At 34.5% G+C, this 22,544-nt stretch overlaps 1 protein-coding gene across 1 annotated transcript in view; it reads right to left on the bottom strand.

The window, feature by feature from the left end:
* Positions 1 to 22,544, bottom strand: part of LOC108737620 (transmembrane and TPR repeat-containing protein 1-like) — a 254,778-nt gene that overhangs the window by 150,735 nt on the left and 81,499 nt on the right. The window contains exons 6-7 of the mRNA XM_025977791.1: positions 21,192 to 21,313; positions 17,505 to 17,669 (exon numbers count right to left, since the gene is read on the bottom strand). Of these exons, the coding sequence (XP_025833576.1) occupies positions 17,505 to 17,669; positions 21,192 to 21,313 (287 nt within the window). The remainder of the gene's footprint in view (positions 1 to 17,504; positions 17,670 to 21,191; positions 21,314 to 22,544) is intronic.

The following is a 22,544-nucleotide window of genomic DNA, read 5'->3' on the forward strand; positions in this document are numbered from 1 at the left end:
CGTATACTTTTTTTTAGTATAGATAGTATTTATTTACCTCATGATATGCTCCAAAACCTAATTAATCACGAATTTCTAATTTCATGTATGTACTGTTGTCTCTGATTGTACCTCCCAAACATCCTTAAATAAATAAAAATAAATTTGACTACGCATTTTTATTTTATTTTAATTGTTTAATTCGACTTCTACTATTTTATTCAAAAGTTAACATATAAGGCCCCGTTTACACTTTCATTAGTGATTAGACGAGTTCATACATTTTCTGCGAGATTTCCAAGGGGGGAGCAGCTGCCCTCCCTTGCCTCCCCCCCTGGGTACGCCCATGAAAGTAACTTGTCATTCATTAATAGAACAGCCTACGCCGGAGGCACACAATGAAGCTGAAATTGCTAAAATTTAAATCAAATAACAATTTATATGAACGTTTATTAAGCTCTTAACAATAATACTCACTAGATGACGATACACTGCCTACACATGGACATTAAATAACAGTGGGGAACTTGCATAATTTCATGTCAAAAGTTAAAATATGCATAAATAATTTATTTAAACGCTTACTGGCTTCACGTAGCGTCGTATTTAAGGTAATGAATGACATTTATTTACGAAAACGGATAATTTTCCGATAAGTAAACATAAATCTCTTAAAAAAAGTGCCTGCCAAAGTATTTTTAACCGTGCCTCAAGAGCCTAAACTTAGAGAAAAATAATTGAAAGTATCTATTAGAAAACGACATTTACCTTCTTGCTTCTTAGGCTTTCACTGCCGGCGTATATCGATGCGTTGTTTACTTCCGGGCTTTTTGGCCGTGGTCCGTGGAATTTTACTTTTCCATACGTTTCGCAGTTCATTGCTGACGGCATCTTCAGTGGTGACTGAGCAGGTGCTGAGTCGTCACTGATGTTAATTTATTTAATTAACTTATCCAAAAAAAACATCAGTTACGACTCAGTACTTGCCCAGTCACTACTGAAGATGCCGTCAGCAAAGAACGGTGAAACGTTTGGAAAAGTAAAATTCTACGGACCACGGCCAAAAAGCCCGCAAGAAAACAACGCATCGATTTACCTTCTCCAAAATCTGTATTGTAATGTTGTGAAGATCATTTGATATAAGTATGTTGTACATGCCTGGACATTGAAATACCTGCCAATAAATTTCATTAACAATTAACTTATTCTTCTTAAAATAAACGTAATAGCATGAAATATTTAGCTTCTGCTACTCCAGATGGAATAATAAATTTCGTTTCTGAAGGTTTTGGTAGTCGCACTTCAGACAAGTATAAGAATATGCCAAGGAACAAAATTTTTTAACTGCTTACCACCTGGAGTAAGTATTATGGCTAAAAGGGCTTTTAAGCACATTGAAGGAGAACCAGCTAAAAGAAATTTTACACTGATAAGACCCCTTAGCTTCAGCAGTTAACGAGAAGAGCAGTAAGAAAGAAGTTCTACCAACAAAAAAATAGCCACTTTGAGAATGTATATCGCAAGGGTAATCAGGAGATTGCGAGAATTGTCCTTTTTAAAAATTCAAGCATGTGTTGACCACAATTTGATCTCATATTTAGACAGTGCTATTATTATTTACATTACCATATACAAACATTGTATCAGGCGAAAAGATAATGGTCGAAATATCAAATCATTTAGTACTCCTTATCTTGTCTGTGATACTTTTAAATTTCTTTTCTTTACATTGAAACATTAGCTTCAATTCATTTTAGATTAATGCGTTTGTATTAATCTATTTTTTTAATTAAATGTTTTCTTTTATATTTGTTGTTTCAAAACGACGAATTTTATCGGTAAGTAATGGATCTAGGATCGGAGAATTATAATGAATCTGAAATAATATTAATAGACATAACCAACTTCACCTAAATATCAACAGGGAAGTATCTCAAGATTTCAATTTATCGAAAAAATTGTAACCCAGATATCTGACATATATTGTTGTATGGTGAAATGAAATTTTATAAAAATGACCATACATGTTGAATTACTTCGTATAAACTCCACTAATCAGACATATGGAGTAAGTGGTAAAAAAGAAATATTTCGAAAATGAAATGATATAACAATGTGTTGCTCGTGTTGAACATTCTGGATATTCAGAAATACTTTCAATTTGTAGTGTTTATACAGTCTCTACAATTTTTGTGTTAAACCGTTTTTTCAACGACTACAATAACTGGGTCATTGTAGGTACTTGAACGCACTGTGGAATCGCCTTGCATGTTTATTCAAAGCCTTCCACTACAATAACTGGCGGTTTTATGAAAAGTCTGGTCATTTTATGAAACGCTACCCGATACTAAGATGACTAAACGTTACGCCGAAACAATTGAATATTTTAGGTGTAGGTGTATTTGCGAAGAAACATATTGAATATTAAAACAAAAGTACTTTTGGTACTCTTCAAAATGACTGAATAGCTCGAAACAATTGTCGAGTTGTTTTTTAATTATATTATTGTTGATACATTTTTGTTTTTTATTTTAACATTTTAGATATTAATGAAATTTACGTTAAGCGAATTCAAGTTGTGCCTGAAATCCTCCTCGCTGTGAGTTAATAATAGAAATAATAAAATAAACTTCCGTTTTCATTTACGAATTTTATCACCAACAAACTTAAGTTTCAAAAAATAAGGTAACTAAAAATTGCTTATTTTACAGTTCAAATCATCATAATGTTGTTGGTTTATTGTTACCTTCAAGACCTTACGTACTTGGAAAAGGCTTGATTTATGTCAAATTACGTCATTAGTTACCATACGAAATTATAACAAATGGAGACAAGGATGATTTGCTAATATTGCGTATTATTATATTAATTGCCAAACGGCATGGAACAGCAACCTAGATCACAGCTCAGCATTCAAGAGGATATTGGTTCCATTTTGCGTTCCATGTTTTTGTTTGTTGCCTTCGATTATTTAAGAAATTTCTGGGACACTAATATTCTATTGATAATCTTTTAATTTACTTCTGTCATCATTTCGTCCATCTCATCTATTTTCCAGAAAGAATTCCTAAAAAGACGTTGAAGAGAAACTTGCGCCCACCCTTCAGAGTGTAGGCTGCCCGCCCACCAACTAGTGGTTTATGGGAATGAAACACGCAAAAGTCATTTTGTTTTGATCTGTTATGTTACGAGAAGGTTATGTTTATTTTAGGAACAATTCTAGAAATTAATAACGTTAATAACGTTGAAGCACTCAAAGGGAAGTAAAAGTAATAAAAATACTGCCTATAAAAGATGTGGGATTTTGTAAGATTAAAAATAGCTATTCGTGTACATAATAATCAAAACGAACGTACAAAAATTATCTAATATACACATTTATAAACATTTACTACTCTCTGGAGAGTAATTTATTTGGCAGGAATTATTGCTTTACGGTGAATAGATTGTTCTGTGAGCAGGAATGAGGTCGACAACAGCAATTGACCTACTCCTCGATCTAGTTGGCGACTGCCACAGGCAGTATGGCATGGAGGTAAACTGATAATTGCAATAGAATTACGTTACAGGATATCATACTGAAGTAAATGAATAGTGTCACAAACAGATTAGATAACACCTATTATGAAAACAGTTTAAGAGCATTCCAACGCAGTTAGCATATTTTGTGTTGACCAGAGAAATTTATTTAACTAACTTATTTTGGAAAAAATACCAATGTGTCAATTTCATCTGACTAACTTATGCTAACTATTATAACGCTACACTGTAAATTTATCTTAAATAATCGGTTTTACAATTTAATAAGCAATTTTATTGGCTGGGGATAAGGTGAATTTTTAATAATATAGAGAACTACTAAAACATATTTGTACGCTAAATGACATCATATTTCTAAATTTATGAATTTTAAAAAATGCCTATTAACTTTGAAATAGAATGCCTAGAGGTATAAAACAATGAATTGCGCAGGGTAACTTTTAATAAAAGAAAAAACACTTCGAAGTCGGTTAATTTGGAAATTTGTGCCTAAACTATTACTAAAGGTGTATGCTTAAAGCATGGGTGTAAAACGTGGAAGATTGGGCGTTGTGGAAGAAAAATGTGAGAAGCGACTGAGCAGTAATATTTAAAATACAGTGGATAGAAAAAATTAGAAATGAGGGGGTATTGCAAAGAGTAGAACTGAGTGTGTTATGGAAGGCAATAAGAAATAGGCTGATAGGATACCTTTTTAGGCTTGAAGGGATAACCAGAGAGGTAGTTTCAGATTAGACTACTGTTCCCAAATAGCTAGAGCTATATGTTAATTGTTCTAGTTTTCGAGAAATACGAAGATTGGTTCAATATAGGAATAAGTGCGTATCTAAGTAATCTTCGGGCTGAAGAACCTATGATGATAACGATTGCTTAGATAGGCCCTTCTTATATGAAAATAATTCATGCCAATTTTACCAACTTTACATTAAATGTCATGTAAATATAGAATAAAGCCAACTGATGACTGTCGTAGAGGATTGGCTTTCAGATTCAATCTCAGAACAAAATTGCACCGAAGGATTTGACTCTATTGCCTCATTTCCCGAGGATGTGAACCACAATAGATGGCGAAACGTCGTATAAAGAAATATCGACTTCCGTGAAAGCCTTAGCCTTTTTATAGGTTCAAAATAATTATGTACCATATTTGCTTTATTTTTACTTACGTGTGTTTCGAGGATAATAACTTAATAAAAGTTTAAAGATTAATTAATTAAAATTAATATCAACGAAAAAGCTTATATTTTTGACATTGGTAATGGTATTGACGCAGAGCGAATCTAACTTTTAAATGATCTTATGAAGTTTGTAAGAATTACCTTTTGCCGATTGTTCGAAGTTAGTGAATCACACAAAGTAATTGAATGTCACAATTTACTAATTTCTTATCAATAGTATGACGCACATATAAAGTTTACAAGCGTGTTCTAAATAAACAGAAAGCACAGTTTCTGTTTTAATAACTTAAAGGTCGGTTAATTGTTAAATATATTAGTAATCAATGAAATGAAATTGCTTTTTTTTAACACAACAAACACAATGTCTGTGTTCGTTTGTTGTTATTATGGAGTTATGGAGAATAAAAGCAGCTTCGACCTTGATTGCTTTTTTATGTTTCAAAACGAATTTTAATAAAACTCGATAATTGTTTCGGCATATACGTTTAACGTCTTTTTCAAGAGTAGCTACATTTTTGTAGAGTTTATTGAAATTCTTTTTGGAGTTTCACTTTATTTAATTACGCTTTGTTTCTACAAAATGTTAAACTTAATAAATAAATTGTTACATACTTCGTTGAAACAATATACTTTAATATTTGTAAACAACACAACACGTCCAGAGTCAGCTTTAATATAACAAATATAAAGTTTTGTCTGTAGGTTTTGACGATAGGGCTACAATAATTAAAATATAACTTCACATTCTTTGAAAGTTTAAATTTAAATTTAATTTTCATGTAAGCAGAAGACGTCTTTTGTTAGATAGCTATTTTTATAAAAAATGTAGTTCAGGACTAGGGTTTCCACCCGTACCTTATTATAAAGTATTGTACTCTATTTCGACTGTGCGTACGTTATACTTAACAAGACACATAAAGTACACAAAAATACTTTATTTAAGGCCTTAAGTAAACATCGTCATTTTGTAAGCGATTATTCGAAATTCAGAGTATTTTTACATCAATAATATTGCACAATACAATATTTTTGAGAATGTTTCTAAGAACGGAACAACCTCTGATTTCCCAAATCTGTTCAAAGTAGTGTCAGTTTTGCTGTCCGTTCCGGCCTCTTCAGCATTTACAGAAAGAGTATTCTCTGTTATGAATTTTTGTTTGCCATGTTTAGAGGCTATTAATGTACTTAAGAGCGACAGCAATTTGTTACTGGCTGCTAGGTGTAACAAAAAATATGTTTTTAAAAACAAAAAATAAAATACTTTATTTTTATGCTGAGTACCTTTTTTCTTTTGAACCATTTAGTCGAGAAATACTTTATGTAAAGCCTGAAAGGGTGGCAACCCTATTCAGGACAGTCGAACTGAAATATTCAATTGTACATTGAAGTATAAAAGTAGAAACCAAGCGTCATTGGTACATGACAGGTCCTTGGACCGTTTTTTATCTGCAATTACTAATCACGACTAGGGTCGCCGACTTTGGAAATTAGTATAAAAAATTTGGGGCTGACTAGAAAAAACTGGGATTGCTACAAAAAAGAGTATTAATAATTTACTATTTCAGACATATAATGTAAATGTGTATTTATTCAGTTATTCAATTAAAAAAACATAAACAAACTATATACATTCACGGTCATCTAGTTTCTTAAGGTAAAAAATTGCAAATTCAAAACCTTTTGCAAAATACTTTTTTAAATTTACGGATTCAAGGAAAAAAATAACACGAGAATACAAATAAATGATAGTTCTTACAGCCTTATTATTTTGAATTCTCAAAACAGTCTACTTTCCATATATAATCCTTTATAATTTTTTTCTACGTCGCAAAAAAGGGTTCCAACATTTTTTTCCGTAATTTACATAGACAAACATTAAAAAAAAAAATAGAAAAATGATTAACGTCAAATAAGATCCAAAAAGAACAAAATCGCGATCCGCGTCTGGCAGTTTCGACAGGATACAGACCACTTCGAATTATTTTGTTCGATTATGGTAACGTGCCTATCACGTTGAGGTGAGCTACGCCGGGATTCGTTTCAGCAAGTAGATATCCATATTTTAAAATGGACCTTGTTGGAGCATACGTAATCCTTTTTTTTTTTCCATTATTTTAGATGTTTATTTTTATGCACATATACGCGATCAACCATTACTGAAAGTTGTAATTAATAGAAATTCGAATTAAAGGAACAAGAGAATTGGAATAATGTAAAACAATATGCATGCTAAGGGAACAAATAAATATTCGAGGTGGAACACATTTGGAGCTTTAGAGGTTTCATTTACAGAAGACTGTACATACGTATATGTTAACCAAGGAAGTAAATTTTCTTTTTCTTTACTCTACAAGAGCAAATGCTCCAGACGATGTAAAACCATTATGAAGCATCATTAACGAGTGTCAATACCTTTATAAGTCAATACTGTAAGCTTCGAGATTATTTGCTTGAATTAAATAAATTATCAATTAATAGGAGTTATTTTCTAATTTTTCTTTTTTAGCTGCAGGTGTTAGTTAGATTTAATTTTTCTTAAAAGAAAAATTTCTCTTTAGATCTGTAGTGACGTTTTCTGGAATTGTAATTTTATCATTTTAAACTTCACGGAAAGATAATTTACTTCGTCGTAATTGCATACCGTACAAAACTTGCTAAAATAGTTTGCCCTGTTAAAAAATGTTGGAGAATGTAATTTTTAAAGTTGAACCGAGAAATGGCGTTTTTTTTGCTTTCGCAATTAAGAAATGCACGGTGATTTGTGGAGACCATTTACTTGACAAAATACTTTTTGTGATGCCTTATATTACTGTGCATTTTAATGCCATCTATTAACTTGAAAATGTTTTCGTGGGATTCACAAAGAGTCGAACAGTACAGGTGCAATAATGTATTTACAAGAAAAACTATTAATGGTGCATCTTTGACAATCCCGACTAGAAATCTTCTTGTTTTATAGTTAGGTTTACGAATTAGATCCTAATAAGGTGTTCCAAAATTTAGGACAAGCAAAAGGTTATCTATTGAGTTCCTCATAAGGATAGTCAAAATAGGGTGAGCCTGAACAATTCTGAATTAGATTATCATTAGAAACAATAGAGGCCATTTCTAGTTGAGGTAAGGTTTTTGGAGTGCCTCAGCAGGGCCTTAGAACAAAAATGTTATTATTGTAGGGGCTAAATAAAAAACTACAAAATATTATCATTCCAAGAATCAGTATGTATAAGTATTGTAGCGAGCACGAGTATGTTTGTGTGCGATCGGGCACATGTGTGCGTGAACGGCTTATCGATTCGTCGAATAGCCGCGGGCGCCTTTATTCATGTGCACCGTATTTGTAAATGTGTGTGTCGTACCTGCGTTCTGGGAAAGCAGTTAAACAGTTCAAAGAAAAAATAAACTATCCGGATGTTTCCAAAAGGTTCCAGAAAGTAAACAAAAGAGTATTTAAAGGAAGATAAATAAACAGGATAATTTATAACCTAAGTTTAGTAATAATTTTTAGCCTCTCTTTGCTAATTGTTGGAGGGTAAGGTAAATAAAACTAAATAACAACTACAAATAACAGCAACAACGATAACACTTATATTTTACAAAACTTAACAAGGAGCAGAGTAGGTAGAGAACAGATAGAGATGATAACTCAAGCGAAGGTTGGTAAGAACTCCTTTCTCAAAATCATTTTTCCAAAAAGGAAATGTTAGAAAAACTAGGAAGGAGGAGCTGATCGTTGATAGATGAAAGTAGGGTACCAATAGAGTTGAACGATATAAGAGTAGGGTAGTAGTAGTGGTACCGAGGGTTGAAAGTACCGAAATAATGAAATGCTAGGAATTAGAATATAGTCCCAAATCACCGAAGAAACCCATCATAAAATTGCCATTAAGAAAAGATAAATGCTATAGACGTCATGCGGTTAGTATGCGAAGTTGAAATGTTAATAGGGATTATAGGAAAGTACAAGCAATAAAGTTATTTAGATATAGAAATAGAATACAAAAGAATTAAGACCCAAAAGAATTCGAATACAATAAATGAAATAGATATTTACAAGTTGGAGAATAACAATAACATTTTCATTGGAAGTATATACAAAAGATTCAGATATTAAGCAATTGTCGAAAGTATGATTAAAATCCCGTTTTATTCGTATGTTGCGATAACCGCCACAAATTTAATAGTATTTCTAAATTCTTTAATAATCAGTGAAATAATAATAATAAATAGTGTTTGTCGTTATCAATCTTAGAAGTTAATTTTGTTAAACCCACGAACATTACAACTGATGTCAGGTGTGGGGTTGAGTAAAAGACATTACAATGGCAAAGAAGAAGAAGAGGACGAATTTTCGCAAATGATGAAAAGTTTGAAAAGCAAATTAGAAGAAAACAGTAAAAGCTTGGAACATAAATTGGAAGAAATATAGTAAAAGTTTGAAACGTGGATTGGAAGAAAACAGTAGAAGTTTAGAGAATAAATGGGAAGAAAAAATGTAATAAGAATATTCAAGAAACAGAAGAGAAGATAAAAGTGCTGAAAGAATTGATTTTTAATGGAAAGATAAAACCAATCTAAGGGGATGTTGGCGCATCTAGTACACTCAACGAAGCCAGTCAAATCAGCCAAGGAAGCGTTATAAAGTCAAGAACACGAGTAAAATCACCAACGTTTGACGAAAAGTCCTCATGGATCACACACCACAAGCAATTCGAGGCGGCTACTAAGGCGAATAACTGGGCGCCTGAGGAAAAAGCCACTGCACCGACCGTTGCGCTTCGGAAGATGCGTGTGACATTTTGAACACCCTTTCCCCGGATGAATTGGATTATGAACAGTCGGTAAAAAAGTTGCGCTACGGCAAGGCTCATTTAACAGCGGTGTATCACATCGAACTGAAAACCCGTCAGCAGAAACCAATGGAATCCCTACAAGAATTCGAGCCCGATATTGTCAGACTGTCTCGACTGGCCTATCCTAATACTCCAGAAGAATTGATGGAAAGACTGGCATTATCGGCAGACTGACTATATTTCTTCCAATTTATGTTCCAAGCTTTTACTGTTTTCTTCTAATTTGCATTTACTGATGGACTTCGGGACAGTGACACTCAACAAGGAATACGCCTTGATCGACCTAAGACGCTAGCTGATGCATTGGCTCCTGCATTGGAATGTGAAACTGTTAAACGGGCCTATAGCAAACAGGGAAGGCTACTGCGTCAAGAAACGGATTCGTCAGAATATTTAGAATAACCGTCTGCCGAATCATCGAAACTGGAAAGCTAAGATGTTGGAATTGTGGCGAACTAGGCCATACGAGGAGACAATGTAGGAAAAGTACTCCTTCCCCAAGTACTCGACGTCAACAGCAGGAAAACTATATAGGGTCGATGTAACGGGGCAAACGTTGACCCACGGACAAAAAGACCCCGAATTTATCGCATATACGAAGACCTTGAAGCACCAGGATGACAGTCTACTCCTAGGTGGAAAATAATCAATACTGGGGCCACTAAGAGCATAGTAAAACCCAGCGTAGTTGAGGGCTCTAACCAGGTCATGTCAACTAAGTGGGTTCTGCGTACGGCTACCGGAGCGGTTGTTCATGGCTAAGCTAACATGTCACTTGAAATCGGTAAGACTGTCTTTGACCATCGAGTGCTTCTAGCAGATATTGAAGATGACGTAATTATTGGGCTGGACGTTTTACAAAAATACAATTTTGATATGAATTTAATAAGACGCATTCTGACACTGAATGACTAAGAATTCTATTTCATCAAAGATAGACAGGAGGCTGTAACCCGAAAGGTAAATTCTGAAACAGTACCTGTTGAAATAAGTGGAGTGATGGACAGACATTGTAGAAATCTAACCAGTGATCAGAAATGCAAAGTGCAACATCTACTTTTTCAAAATACCGACGTCTTTGAGACTGACAAGAATGGCAGGGAAGGACCAATAACGTAAAACACAAGATCAGTACCGGTAATGCGCAGCGCAGTCAAAGACCTAGACATTTGCCTCTGGACAAGAAGGAAGAAGCAGAGCGAATAATCCGCGAAATGCAGGAGATCGGCATAGTTGAGCCATCATCAGGTCCATGGACTTCCCCGGTAGTATTGGTAAAGAAGAAGGATGGGACAACCCGTTTTTGTGTGGAAATGTTTTCCACACTCGATTTGAAAGGCAGGTACCGGCAAGTTGCTTTTGATACTGCCGACAAGGAAAACACCGCCCTCTCGATCGGCACGGGCAGTTTACAGTTATACCTTTAGGGTTATGCAATGCCCCGGCGACGTTCAAAAGGTTGATGGAGAAAATCTTCAGTGATCAAATTGGTAAGACCTGCTTGGTATACTTGGATGACATTATAGTGATTGGAAGCACTTTTAATGAACACCTGTAGAATTTGCAAGCGGTATTCCAGCGGTTACGTGAGGCCAATTTGAAACTCAGTCCGAAAATGTGCCACCTTTTCCGCAAAGAAGATTCTTATTTCGGACATATTGTATGAGCGAAGGGCGTGACCGCGGATCCGAACAAGATAAAGGCCGTGAAGGAATGACCAGTGCCTGAAAATGTCCACGTCATAAGAAGCTTCTTGGGATTGTGCACGTATTATCGTCGCCAAACATTTGACACATTTAACCGAAAGTGACCGCAAATTTCATTCGGATTCGGATTGTCAAACGGCATTTGAGACTTTGAAGCAGGTTTTAATCACAGCCCCCGTACTGGTATATCCCCGGCCCAATGGAATGTTCATTTTGGACACTGACGCTAGCAATGTGGAAGTGGGAGCCGAAAGAGGTGTTGCAGTATCTTCATGATGGATCATCTTGGTGGCCATTTTGGAGTAAATAAGACGGTTGGGAAAGTTCGAGAGCGATTTTATTGGATAAACTGTAAGGAAGATGTCAAGTATTGGTGTAAGAAGTGTATCACCTGTGCCGCTAGTAATGGACCGCAGAAAAGGCCAAGGGCGCCAATGCGTCAATACAATGTCGGTGGTCCCTTCGAACAAATCACAATCGATGTGACGGGTCCATTCCCAAACTCCGAGAAAGGTAAGAAGTACATCGTGGTCATTATGGACTATCTTACCAAGTGGGCTGAAGCCTATGTCCTTCCGAACCAGGAGTTGGAAACCATAGTTGAGGGGAAAGGGTTGATCAGTCGTTTTGGGGTGTCCTTGGCTGGAGAAGATTATGTTACCAACCTCCGATGAAAGCTTAAGGATATTCACGAGTCGGTTCGTCGACATATGCAGATTGCTGGTGACAGGATTAAAGAAAACTACGATATGAAGGCTACAGCAGGTGGTTACCAAACTGGAGATCTTGTTTGGTTGTATGATCCTCGTCGTCGCCGTGGACTATCTATCTAAGTTCCAGCAGAATTGGGAAAGACTCTTTGAGGTAGTGAAGAGGATTAACGACGTGATCTACCGAATTAAGAAAACTCCTAATGGAAGCCGAAGGTAGTTCATTTTAGGCCCTTGCCTCCATTCGCCGGTGCAAATGAAGAGGAGGCGCGGGCCAGATTATTAAGAACTATTTCTTCCGAGCCCACGTTCGAAGAGTTCATGAAGGAAGGCCCCCATGTTAAAAGGAGATTTGGAGTGACGGAAGAAATCCGACGAGACCTCTTTGCTATATCTAAGGAATATTCTCTGGCCCATTGCGTTTCAAAGGATCTCAGAATGAGCCGTGGTATCGCGTCCGAGCTGAAACGCAGATTTGGCGGTTTGGAGCATCTTGAAGACCAATTACAGAAGGGAAGAAGACTGTTGTGTCTGCCTGACGGCCGACGCAATATCTATCACCTAGTAACTAAAGGAAGATGTTCTGATAGAGACCTTTTGGACGCAGTAATGGAACATCTTCTGGAGAATAACCTACAGATGCTGGCAATTCCGAACCTTGGTTGAGGACTGGACAACCTAGATTGTAGGATTGTATGGAACATGATCGAAGTCCTGTTCGGCCGTACTGGAATAGGCATTTTGGTTTACAGTAGTAACCCGAATCGGACCAATCATGAGAAGACCGTGGACTGTTACTTCTACTGCAGATTCCGGCATGATCCTGCGAAACGGAAAGTGAAAATGTTTCGGGACGAAACATCCTTAAGGAGGGGGCAATGCAGCGAGCACGAGCAAGCACACAAATACACAGAAGGTTCCATAAAGTAAACAAAAGAGTATTTAAAGGATAAGACGATTGCCGAAAGGGGAAGAAATAAATTGACCGTTGCAGAAGTGAATACAGAAATAAATTGACAGTGAAACAAATAGCGCAGTGAATAGTAATATATCAACAGTAGTGTAAATAAATGGAATAATTCGTAACCTAAGTTTAGTAATAATTTAATAGTGTTTTTCAGTTCTTTAATAATTAGTGTAAATAAATAGTTTTTGTCGTTACCAGTCTCAGAAGTTAATTTTGTTAAACCCACGAACTTTACAGTATATATTTGTCTTAAATATTACCGCTGTGTTCAATAAAGTATAAGTGATGGTTTGGTTTCGTAAATAAAACGGTAATGAAACTTGACAAGATTGTCACTAACGTAAACAATTCTAATACTTATATGCGAAACAAAAGCAGAGCTTTTTTATGACGTGCATGGTTGCTAAGAACGTAATAACTGATCGGTTTTGTATTGCACATTCCTAATGAGTGGAAGTATACATATACTCTTGTATGATAAATAAAATAAAATAAAATTCGTTTTTATTGTTGTGATTCAGTTTACATCGAATATTAAAAGAGAAAGTGACCATTTGAACGGAAAATAGTTTTATTAAGTGAAATTGTGGTTTTTGCAATAAAAATTTAGTAGAATAATACTAAAAAATCTTGATGCAAAACAAAGATTAGTTGTAAATGGATCGACAAGAATAAAAAATTGGAACATTAAAGTGTCATTTCATGTCACCCGCATATGATGAGAAAATTAAGATGATCCTGCTGATGATTGGTCATGATACCTTTTTGAAACTCATGGAAGAGCCAGTAAGTAAAAATATTTAATAAACTTCTTTCGGTGCTCCTGAATTTTTTAACGCCAATTATAAAATATACCGCAATTATTCTCCGGGTTTATGTGCAAGAAATTAATTGTAAATTACATTGAAGATTTCTATTAAGAGATAAAAATACTCTCCGTTTAATGTATTTTACGCAATATCATCATAATGAATAATATAAATTTTGCTACAATTCTTGACAATACAAAGTGAATAAAATATATAAGTGTGAAGTTTTTTTGCAGCACATAAATGATCGTAATAATAATACTGCAAGGAGCGAACATATAATCCTTTCAGAAGAGGAAACTAATGATATATTAAAAGATATTTCATGCTCTACTATTGATATTTTTGACGAATTTGAAGAGAAATTAAAAATCGATTCAGATTTTAATAAAAAGAGATGGTAACACATTTATTATATATTAGTATTTCAAACACATAATAAATATATTTACAGGTTAAGAAGATGCTGATCAAAGTTAATCCTGAACCGCGAAGTGGCTCTCAAATATATTCCGAGAAAAATGGTAGTAAAAGAATAACGAAGAGGAATATTACGTAATTACGATTACCTATTAGGTAATAGGTAATAACCTATTAATCTTTCTTTTAATTTCTTTAGGCTCTCATTAAATCCCAATCACATTTATAAGCATCAGTCATTAACAATTTTCTAATCGGGCTAATTAAAGTCCTACTTTGGCTCTGATTAGATTCCTAATTCGGACACTCCTAGGTAGTTACGAACAAGGAAGTGCGTTATTTTTCTAACTGTGGTCTTCTTAGGCTGCCTCATTCGGAACGAGTATGGAACACGATTGGCCTAATAAGGGCCTTAAAAAAACGAACCGAGTTTTCTAGCCAGGATATTGAAGTATTCAGGAGAAATATGAAACGTTACAACTAATTAAACTGGCGGGATAATAGCCTAACATGTTATTGTAATAAAAGTACTAAAAAAACTTTTGCTTTCATTCTCACTACCTAGAGATACTAGTGAGCGAGCAGTATCTTAGACGTACAGTCTTCCAGTAGAAAGAAAGGATTCCGTGGTATAGGTAGGGGTGGTACTTTTAAGACTTGACTTCGGACATGTTACTGTATCATAAATCAGCATATTTTTTTTCAAAAATGTATAAATATCTACCTACATGGAAGGTTCTTGATCCTACTTTGCCCAGTTTCCGATTTCAATCACTGGTCAACGACCTGCATTTGTTTTTACGCTACCTCTTTTAAAGGTGAATACAATGTAGAGTAGAGTCTGGTGTAAAACCACACTGTGGAGCGGATGACCATCTTCAGCTTTTCTTAAGCAATTGTCGGAATGAGTGGTGGTGGTTTCGGAGAAACAAATGACGTGGACGAAATGAAAGTAGGAGAGGACAGAAAGAGTGTATGTGGAATAACTACTGTCCCAGTGAGAGTTTAAATAATTCACAGAAATAACAAGAAACTTAATCCAAGGCAATCGAACAGGTGACATGTTACTATAAAAGTTTGAATATCGCTAAATGTTACGTTTTAGAATTCAGAATTTATCAGTATGAGCTAGTAAATGTAAGGACTGGTGTAAAATGAGAGATTTTAGCATTACAGTTTGGTATGTATATGTTAAACTTTACCAGTGACAAGTAAATACATTGGTTTTTGGTAATAAAACAATATAGTACCTAATATACTTAATTACAATTATGAGCTACGTTACGTACATAATTTTTAAATATTTTTAAAATGCCTTTTCAAAAGCAAAATATAGTAAAATAAACAAAAAAAGTTCTTATCATAAATACTATTATCTGTATTGACTAAGGTAATTATTTAATAATTATTCTGAACATTTGGGAATATCGTCATCTATTAATAATATAATAGAAAGAATTAAAAAGTAATCATGATGACTTAAAAGTGCATTTCTACGTTAAACATGTTTTGAGGCAGTTGTTTCATATGAATTCTTTCCGGCGGTCAAAGACAATTTCTCTTTTTTATGTTATTTGTCTCTTTCTTTTTCTTTATTGTACCGTATTTTACTTTTCAAAACGCACTTTGCATATATTTTAACAGTATGTACCTAGACCTGTAATGATCGACAAGTAATTTCTAATTAAGTAGTGTGGACGGTGGACACGGCGAATATAAAATGTTAGAAGCGTTCGAAAAGTGGTGTTACAGGCGAATGAAGAGGTATTAGAAAGAACAGGAGAACAGAGGACTCAATGGAAGTCAATAAGAAATAGGCGAGATAGGTTGGTAGAACACCTTGTCTTAGAGGTAGACCTAGATTAGATTACTGTTCGCAAATAAGGATGTGGGATGCTCTAGTTTTAGGGAAATATGAAGATTAGCTCAGGATAGAAGAGAGTGGAGGTGCGTGTCCAACCAGTCTTAGGACTGACGACGTTATGATGATGATGAAGTGCGTTTACCATATTGTTTTACTCTCGAAAGCGACATTTACTCATCATCACTGGTACATGCTAGCAAACCAAGTGGCATAAGTAATATAGGCGAAGATGCAAGTCGAGCGCTATCTTGAATTTGTCATTGTAGCTATTTCTACTAGTAACTACTCATACATATACACAAACATATAAATGAAATAGACATGTGTGTCCGTGTATGTCATTTTACAGGGACAACTACTCAGCTCAGACCACTGGCGTTTGTGCGTAATAATAGCCTCCAGTCTCCCATCGTGCACTATGGTGGGTACATATCAGCAGATGTGGTGGTGTGGGAAAAATGGTGTTTAATGGTGGTCGATCAAAGTGTTATAACAAACGTTTCTTCCGTAATGTTTTAAATTTCTCCGGTTCGGTGGGTATACTGGTTTGAGGGTCGACCCCCAGCCACCAAGTATAGTGGGTCATTTAGAATATGCGAAAATGTACTAAAATGTTCATGAACGCATGATCGTTAGCTAGAATGTTGCCGAATGTCGAGAATTATCCTGAGGTAGAATGTTCTAGAGTGGATTTGTCTGGAACAATCGAGAAGGTTTTGGAATAGTATACCAGAACCATTATGTGTATATGGTGGGAATGACTTCCGACACTATATTTTTCTAAATATGTTTGGAATGTTCTATAATGTTCAAGATTTGGGGTGTTTGTGGGTTTAAGGGTCATTCAACTAGAATGCTTTGAATACCTAAGAAGAATCGATAACGTTATAGAATGTTCGAGGACTGTAACGTTTGAGTGGTAAAACTCATTTCTGACTACTAATTATAGTAGAGCATTTTCATAAATTTCGTCTATTGTTCAAAAAGGTGTTTGGAATCTCCTACAATGTTTTTATTTTATACTAATTGAGCATAAATTATCTATAAAATTCCATAGCGTTTGATAAATAAACGGCAAAACTAGGGGCTCTTGAAATTTTCGACGGGCATAGCGATGATTCAAGGAAGTACTTGAACAAATGTCTCAATCAGTATTTTCAATGGGATTTCCTTTAATCTACAACAATTCCTTCGTATGCATATTTCTGTCTAGTCTAACTCAAGTGCAGATTAGCTTAATACGATGAAATTTGTTTTGTTACTATAATTTCAGTTTCTAAGTATATCCGATGCAGCTGTTCTGTATTTCGAATATTCATCGTTTAGTTGGCCTACGTTATGACTTCACTATTCTGCTTTCAATTGCACAAATTAACAAAGAAAGAGACTTATCCACTTGAAACTTTACAGTTACAAAAGGATGAACAAGCCGATATTCGTAACTTGCACCTCATTAACGTAATTCATTTATTCATGCTTACCTGAGTAACGATTCCCGAGAACGCCAATCCCTATTTCTAACAACCGTTCGGAGGGAACTCATGACTATGAGAAAGGCAATCAGTCCATTGAGGGTTGGTCGGTTGCGAGGGTATGTATTCCATAATATTTTCATTCCATATACTACTAGTAGAATACAACCCAGACTGTAAAGAAACACAAGATTAGATGTACCAAAAAGATAATGAACTATAAAAATCGACTTCCTTATTTATTCATGAGCGAAATAGATGTACGAGGGTGGATTGATAAGTTTCCGGCCTGACCAAGAAAAACAAGGTTTTTAAAAATTTTTTTTTTTTATTTCTCAACATAATCTCCTCCAAGGCTGATACATTTCTCATAGCGGTGTTCCAGTCTATTAATGCCATCTCTATAGACTGATTCGTCACGCTCCTCAAAATAACCATTTACAGCTTCGATTACTTCTTCATTGTCCGCAAATCTCTTACCGCCAAGCCATTTTTTGAGATTAGGGAACAGAAAATAGTCACTCGGGGCTAGGTCTGGAGAGTAAGGAGGGTGCGGCATCAATTCAAACTTTAGATCGTTGATTTTAGCCGTCGCAACGATTGACGTGTGAGCTGGTGCGTTATCGTGATGAAACAAGATTTTTTTCTTCGCCAGATGAGGTCGTTTAATTTTCACCTCGTGGCTCAAACGTTGCAATAAGTCTGCGTAGTATTGACCAGTGATAGTATTACCCTTTGCAAGGTAATCAATGTATATAATACCTCTTGCATCCCAAAAAACAGTAGCCATAACCTTGTTCGCCGAAAAAATTGTTTTTGCCTTCTTTGGAGTTGGTTCCCCTGGTCCAATCCACTGTTTAGACTGTTCTTTGGTTTCAGGAGTGTAGTGGTGGACCCACGTTTCGTCAACGGTTACGAATCGACGCAAAAATTCGCTTGGATTACGCTTATACAATGACAAATTTGCGGTAGAAATGTTTTTTCGAATCAATTTTTGGTCGACTGTTAGCAAACGCGGCACCCATCTTGCACAGAGCTTTTCCATATGCAAATGTTGGTGCAAAATATGTTGCACACGTTCATATGACATCTTACAGGTCTCAGCTATCTCACGCACTTTCAATCTGCGGTCTCCCAGCACTATTTGATGAATTTTTTCGATCATATCTGGAGTTGTGACCTCAACGGGGCGTCCTGAGCGAGGCCCATCAGAGGTGCTCACACGACCCTTTTTAAACTCGGAAACCCACTGCTTAACGGTTGAATATGACGGGGAGGATGTCCCCAGTGTTGAGTCCATCTCTTTTTTAATTTCCTTCGGCGTTAACCCCTTCAAATAAAAGTATTTGATGACAGCACGATTTTCCTGCTTTTCCATTTTTACGAAAACCACAGAGGCGTCTTGTTCAGCGTGCTGTCAAACCTACACTAGCAAGGAGATCGGGCTGAAACTATAGCTACAAGCTATCCAAGGATGGTACTATAGAATGTCACCTCAAGGTAGGCCTAGTGGCGTCATCTCTTGGTTAGGCCGGAAACTTATCAATCCACCCTCGTATTACTAAACTAAAACCGTTTCTTTTATCAATCAATGCTGTGTGGTTGGTTCTATATTTTTTGTTTGTTTGTTTGCAATAGGAGAGGGGGTGATAACCTCACAGAATTAATTGCCATGACATTCAAAAAATTTTAAAAAAGACGTTGATACCTTTTTTTTGTCGAATATGAGTTAACATTAGCATTTACTCAACAAAAAACAGTTTAGCAATTAAAGTGGTGGAAATAGTTCTCTTATATTAGCAGGTAATTCGGCTACAATGCTTGCTTTGTGTAAGCCAACAATACTTACTAAAAAAATATATTTATTATTTATTTCCATACTTAATTAACTATTTATCACTCATCAATAAAACATAGTTCTGTCTATGAGATACTAGTTTCTAAATAAAAATAAACTTCAAGATATTCACATACTTTTAAAAGTTAACAATTGTTTCGTCACTCTTGCTTTCATCAGACTTTGAGGTCTTACTTCTAACTTCTAAGGTTACAATGTATTGTAGGTGCTTATTTATAATGTTATTAGGGACAGTTCAGATCAAATTTAAAGATGGAGAATTATTACATTCTGTTTGGTCGTTTAGGAGTATACCTAATTTTTTGTATTTATTTATTTCTAGTTTCTCTAGTAATGTAAGATTACTTCCTTTGGTTGCTAAATGTAAAATATCAAATTTATTATTAGACAGACGTTCTTTTTCTGTGTCGTGATTGGCATAGGCAGAATTTGTCTTGTTTTTAATGTAACTGTTTTTATGCTTTGTTAATCTTTTTTTGAAATTTTTCCCAGTTTGTCTTATATGAACCTCTTGGCAAGAACATATGAATAAAGACGTTTTTCATTCAATTAGTCTGGAGTTTATACATAAGTTGATATGTGGTGGATCTTGCCAAAAGGTCTATATAAAATAAATTGGGAGAAATTTCAACAAAAGATTAACAGAGCATAAGAACAGTTACGTTAAAAACAAGACAAAGTCTACTTACCTGAATCATGTCACAGAAGAAGAACATCTATTTAATAATAAATTTGATATTTTATATTTAGAAACCAAGTGAAATAAACTTACATTACTAGAGGATTTGGAAATAAATTTATACAAAAGTTAAGTATATTGTTAAACGATCAAACGGAGTGTAACATTTCTTCACTTTTAAATTTGTTCCCCTAGTAACATTGTATACATATAAACATCTACAACACATTGTAACATTAGTAATAAGTACTCGAAGTCTGATGAAGTCAACAGTGACGAAAAAATTGTTACTTTTTAAATAAGTGTGAGAAAATCTTGAAAAAAAATCTTGAAGATTTTTACTTTGATATGGATTTTCCTCAAGTACAGATCAACTGTATTCAATATACTGATTTCTATTGAGGTTCTTCAATCTTCAGTAAATTATTCCAATGTTAATTGACTTTAACTTCCTATAAAGATATATATTAGGGTGCTTCAAACAAAATCTTTATTTTTTTTTTCTAACTCTTACCCCCTCAAATGTTTCTATTTGTTGTAAAAACATCCTCGCCAAACATGAGCACTATAGCTCAAATCTAAGGGGTGGCTATTTTTATTTTAGTTTCCCATTTAATTAACATAGGAAAAATTCTTTTTTGTTTTAAATTGAATTTACACATAATTTACGCAATTTTTTCCGAAAAACCGTTTCATATTCTTAAAGCTGAGTCTTTGAGCTTTACAAAACTCTAAGACAAACTATGATTATCTTTACAAAAAGACTAGTTACAGCCATTTAAAAATTACTAAATTTTGAAATTTGAAAAAATAGCTTGCAATTATTTTTTTTTTTCAAAAATAGATAATTAATATAAACAAATATAGAACAAAATTATAATCCATGATTAATTGTAATCATACGATTAGTTCATTTATCTCATTATTATCATGTGTGGTGCCACCTACACTACGTATTGAGAACCATTTTTGAAATTTGAGGGGGTAAGAGTTAGAAAAAAAAATTAAAAATTTTGTTTGAAGCACCCTAATATATATATTTGCTAACAAGAACTCGCATCCCAGGGTTTATATTCTTTTTTATTCTAAACGGGTGTTCACCATTTTGGAAAGATTTCGAACAATGTAGNAAAAAATATACTAAGCATCAAATATTTACCTTGGTATGTAGAGCACCCTTTCAGCAACAACAAAGCCAACGGTTACTAACAAATTTGTAGCAGGAATAAACGGTATTACAAGAAGTAGTAGTCCTAACACCAAAGGACTGTGTTTCTGGCTCTGAAACAAAGAAGAGGAGATGACCTGTAGCTTCTATACATCTGTAAGTACATAATAACAGAACTAAAGTGTTTGACTCTAATAATTCGTATCGAAATAATTGCCCTTTTTTAAGCTCCTGCATTATTAGCATCCTGTAGAGGTATAAAGGACCCCTCAAAAAATTTATCTGCCTAAAATAAATCGTATGTATACACGAAAAAGCATTTTTTGTGAATGGAATATGTTATGACCTTTTAATATTTTTAATGGACAAATTGGTACACTCGCATGTTTTTTGTTTTATCGTTCCAAGGTAACTTGATCGTTAATATACCCGAAAGCTTGAATTCACAAACAATGAATTATAAAAGAGCTGGATTATAGAGAATGAAAAAAGCTTAATGCTAAATGAAATTCTCTTTTACTAGTGATTCAGGCAGGATTGGGGATGTATTATGGAGAGTAAAAAAGTAAAAAGAGAAGTGTATTATTGTTCAGCCAAGCCTCTGTAGGATGACGGTTGCGTCATTTACAAACGATGTATAAGTACTTGATTGTTCAACAGCTGTACACTGATAGTAAATACATAAATAAATAAATGACAATTTTTAAAAATAAGTTATTTTAATGTTCTAAAAGAAAAAAAATAAACATTATATTAAATCAAATCGATCAATTTTTTACATTTTATATGATAGAAAAGCTCGTCGCGATATTTGTCTTTTTAAATTTATTTTATCAAATATATACGTACATTTTTTCTTAGAATTTCTTGTTAACAATGTGGAAACACTCGGTATAGCAACAAACAATTCTAATGTGTAATAATTAAACTTCTTCATTTCAGGAGGGGTAGAGGTAGACCTATATTAGATTAGATTACTGTTCGCAAATAGTTAAGGATGTGGGCTGTTCTGGTTTTAGGGAAATGCAAAGTTTAACTCAGGATAGGAAAGAGATGGAGGTACGTGTCCAACCAGTCTTAGGACTGACGACCTTATGATGATGATGCATATTTAAATTGTAAGTATTTCTTTAATGTAATAAAATGAGTTGCATATAATGTTTATGAATAATACTAAACATCAGCAAATAAAATATAAAATTAAACTGCAACAAAGTTATTGTCAGTAAAAGGCAACCCCCTCCCTTTCGTCAACAACCTTCTACCCTAGGATTCATACATCTAAACGTTTATCTAAAATAGGAATGAATTCATAAAAGTTTCCTTTAGGATGAGTTATTTTCA

The sequence above is a fragment of the Agrilus planipennis genome, unplaced genomic scaffold (assembly GCF_000699045.2).
Source record: "Agrilus planipennis isolate EAB-ADULT unplaced genomic scaffold, Apla_2.0 scaffold87, whole genome shotgun sequence".
Classification (NCBI taxonomy): Eukaryota; Metazoa; Arthropoda; class Insecta; order Coleoptera; family Buprestidae; genus Agrilus; species Agrilus planipennis.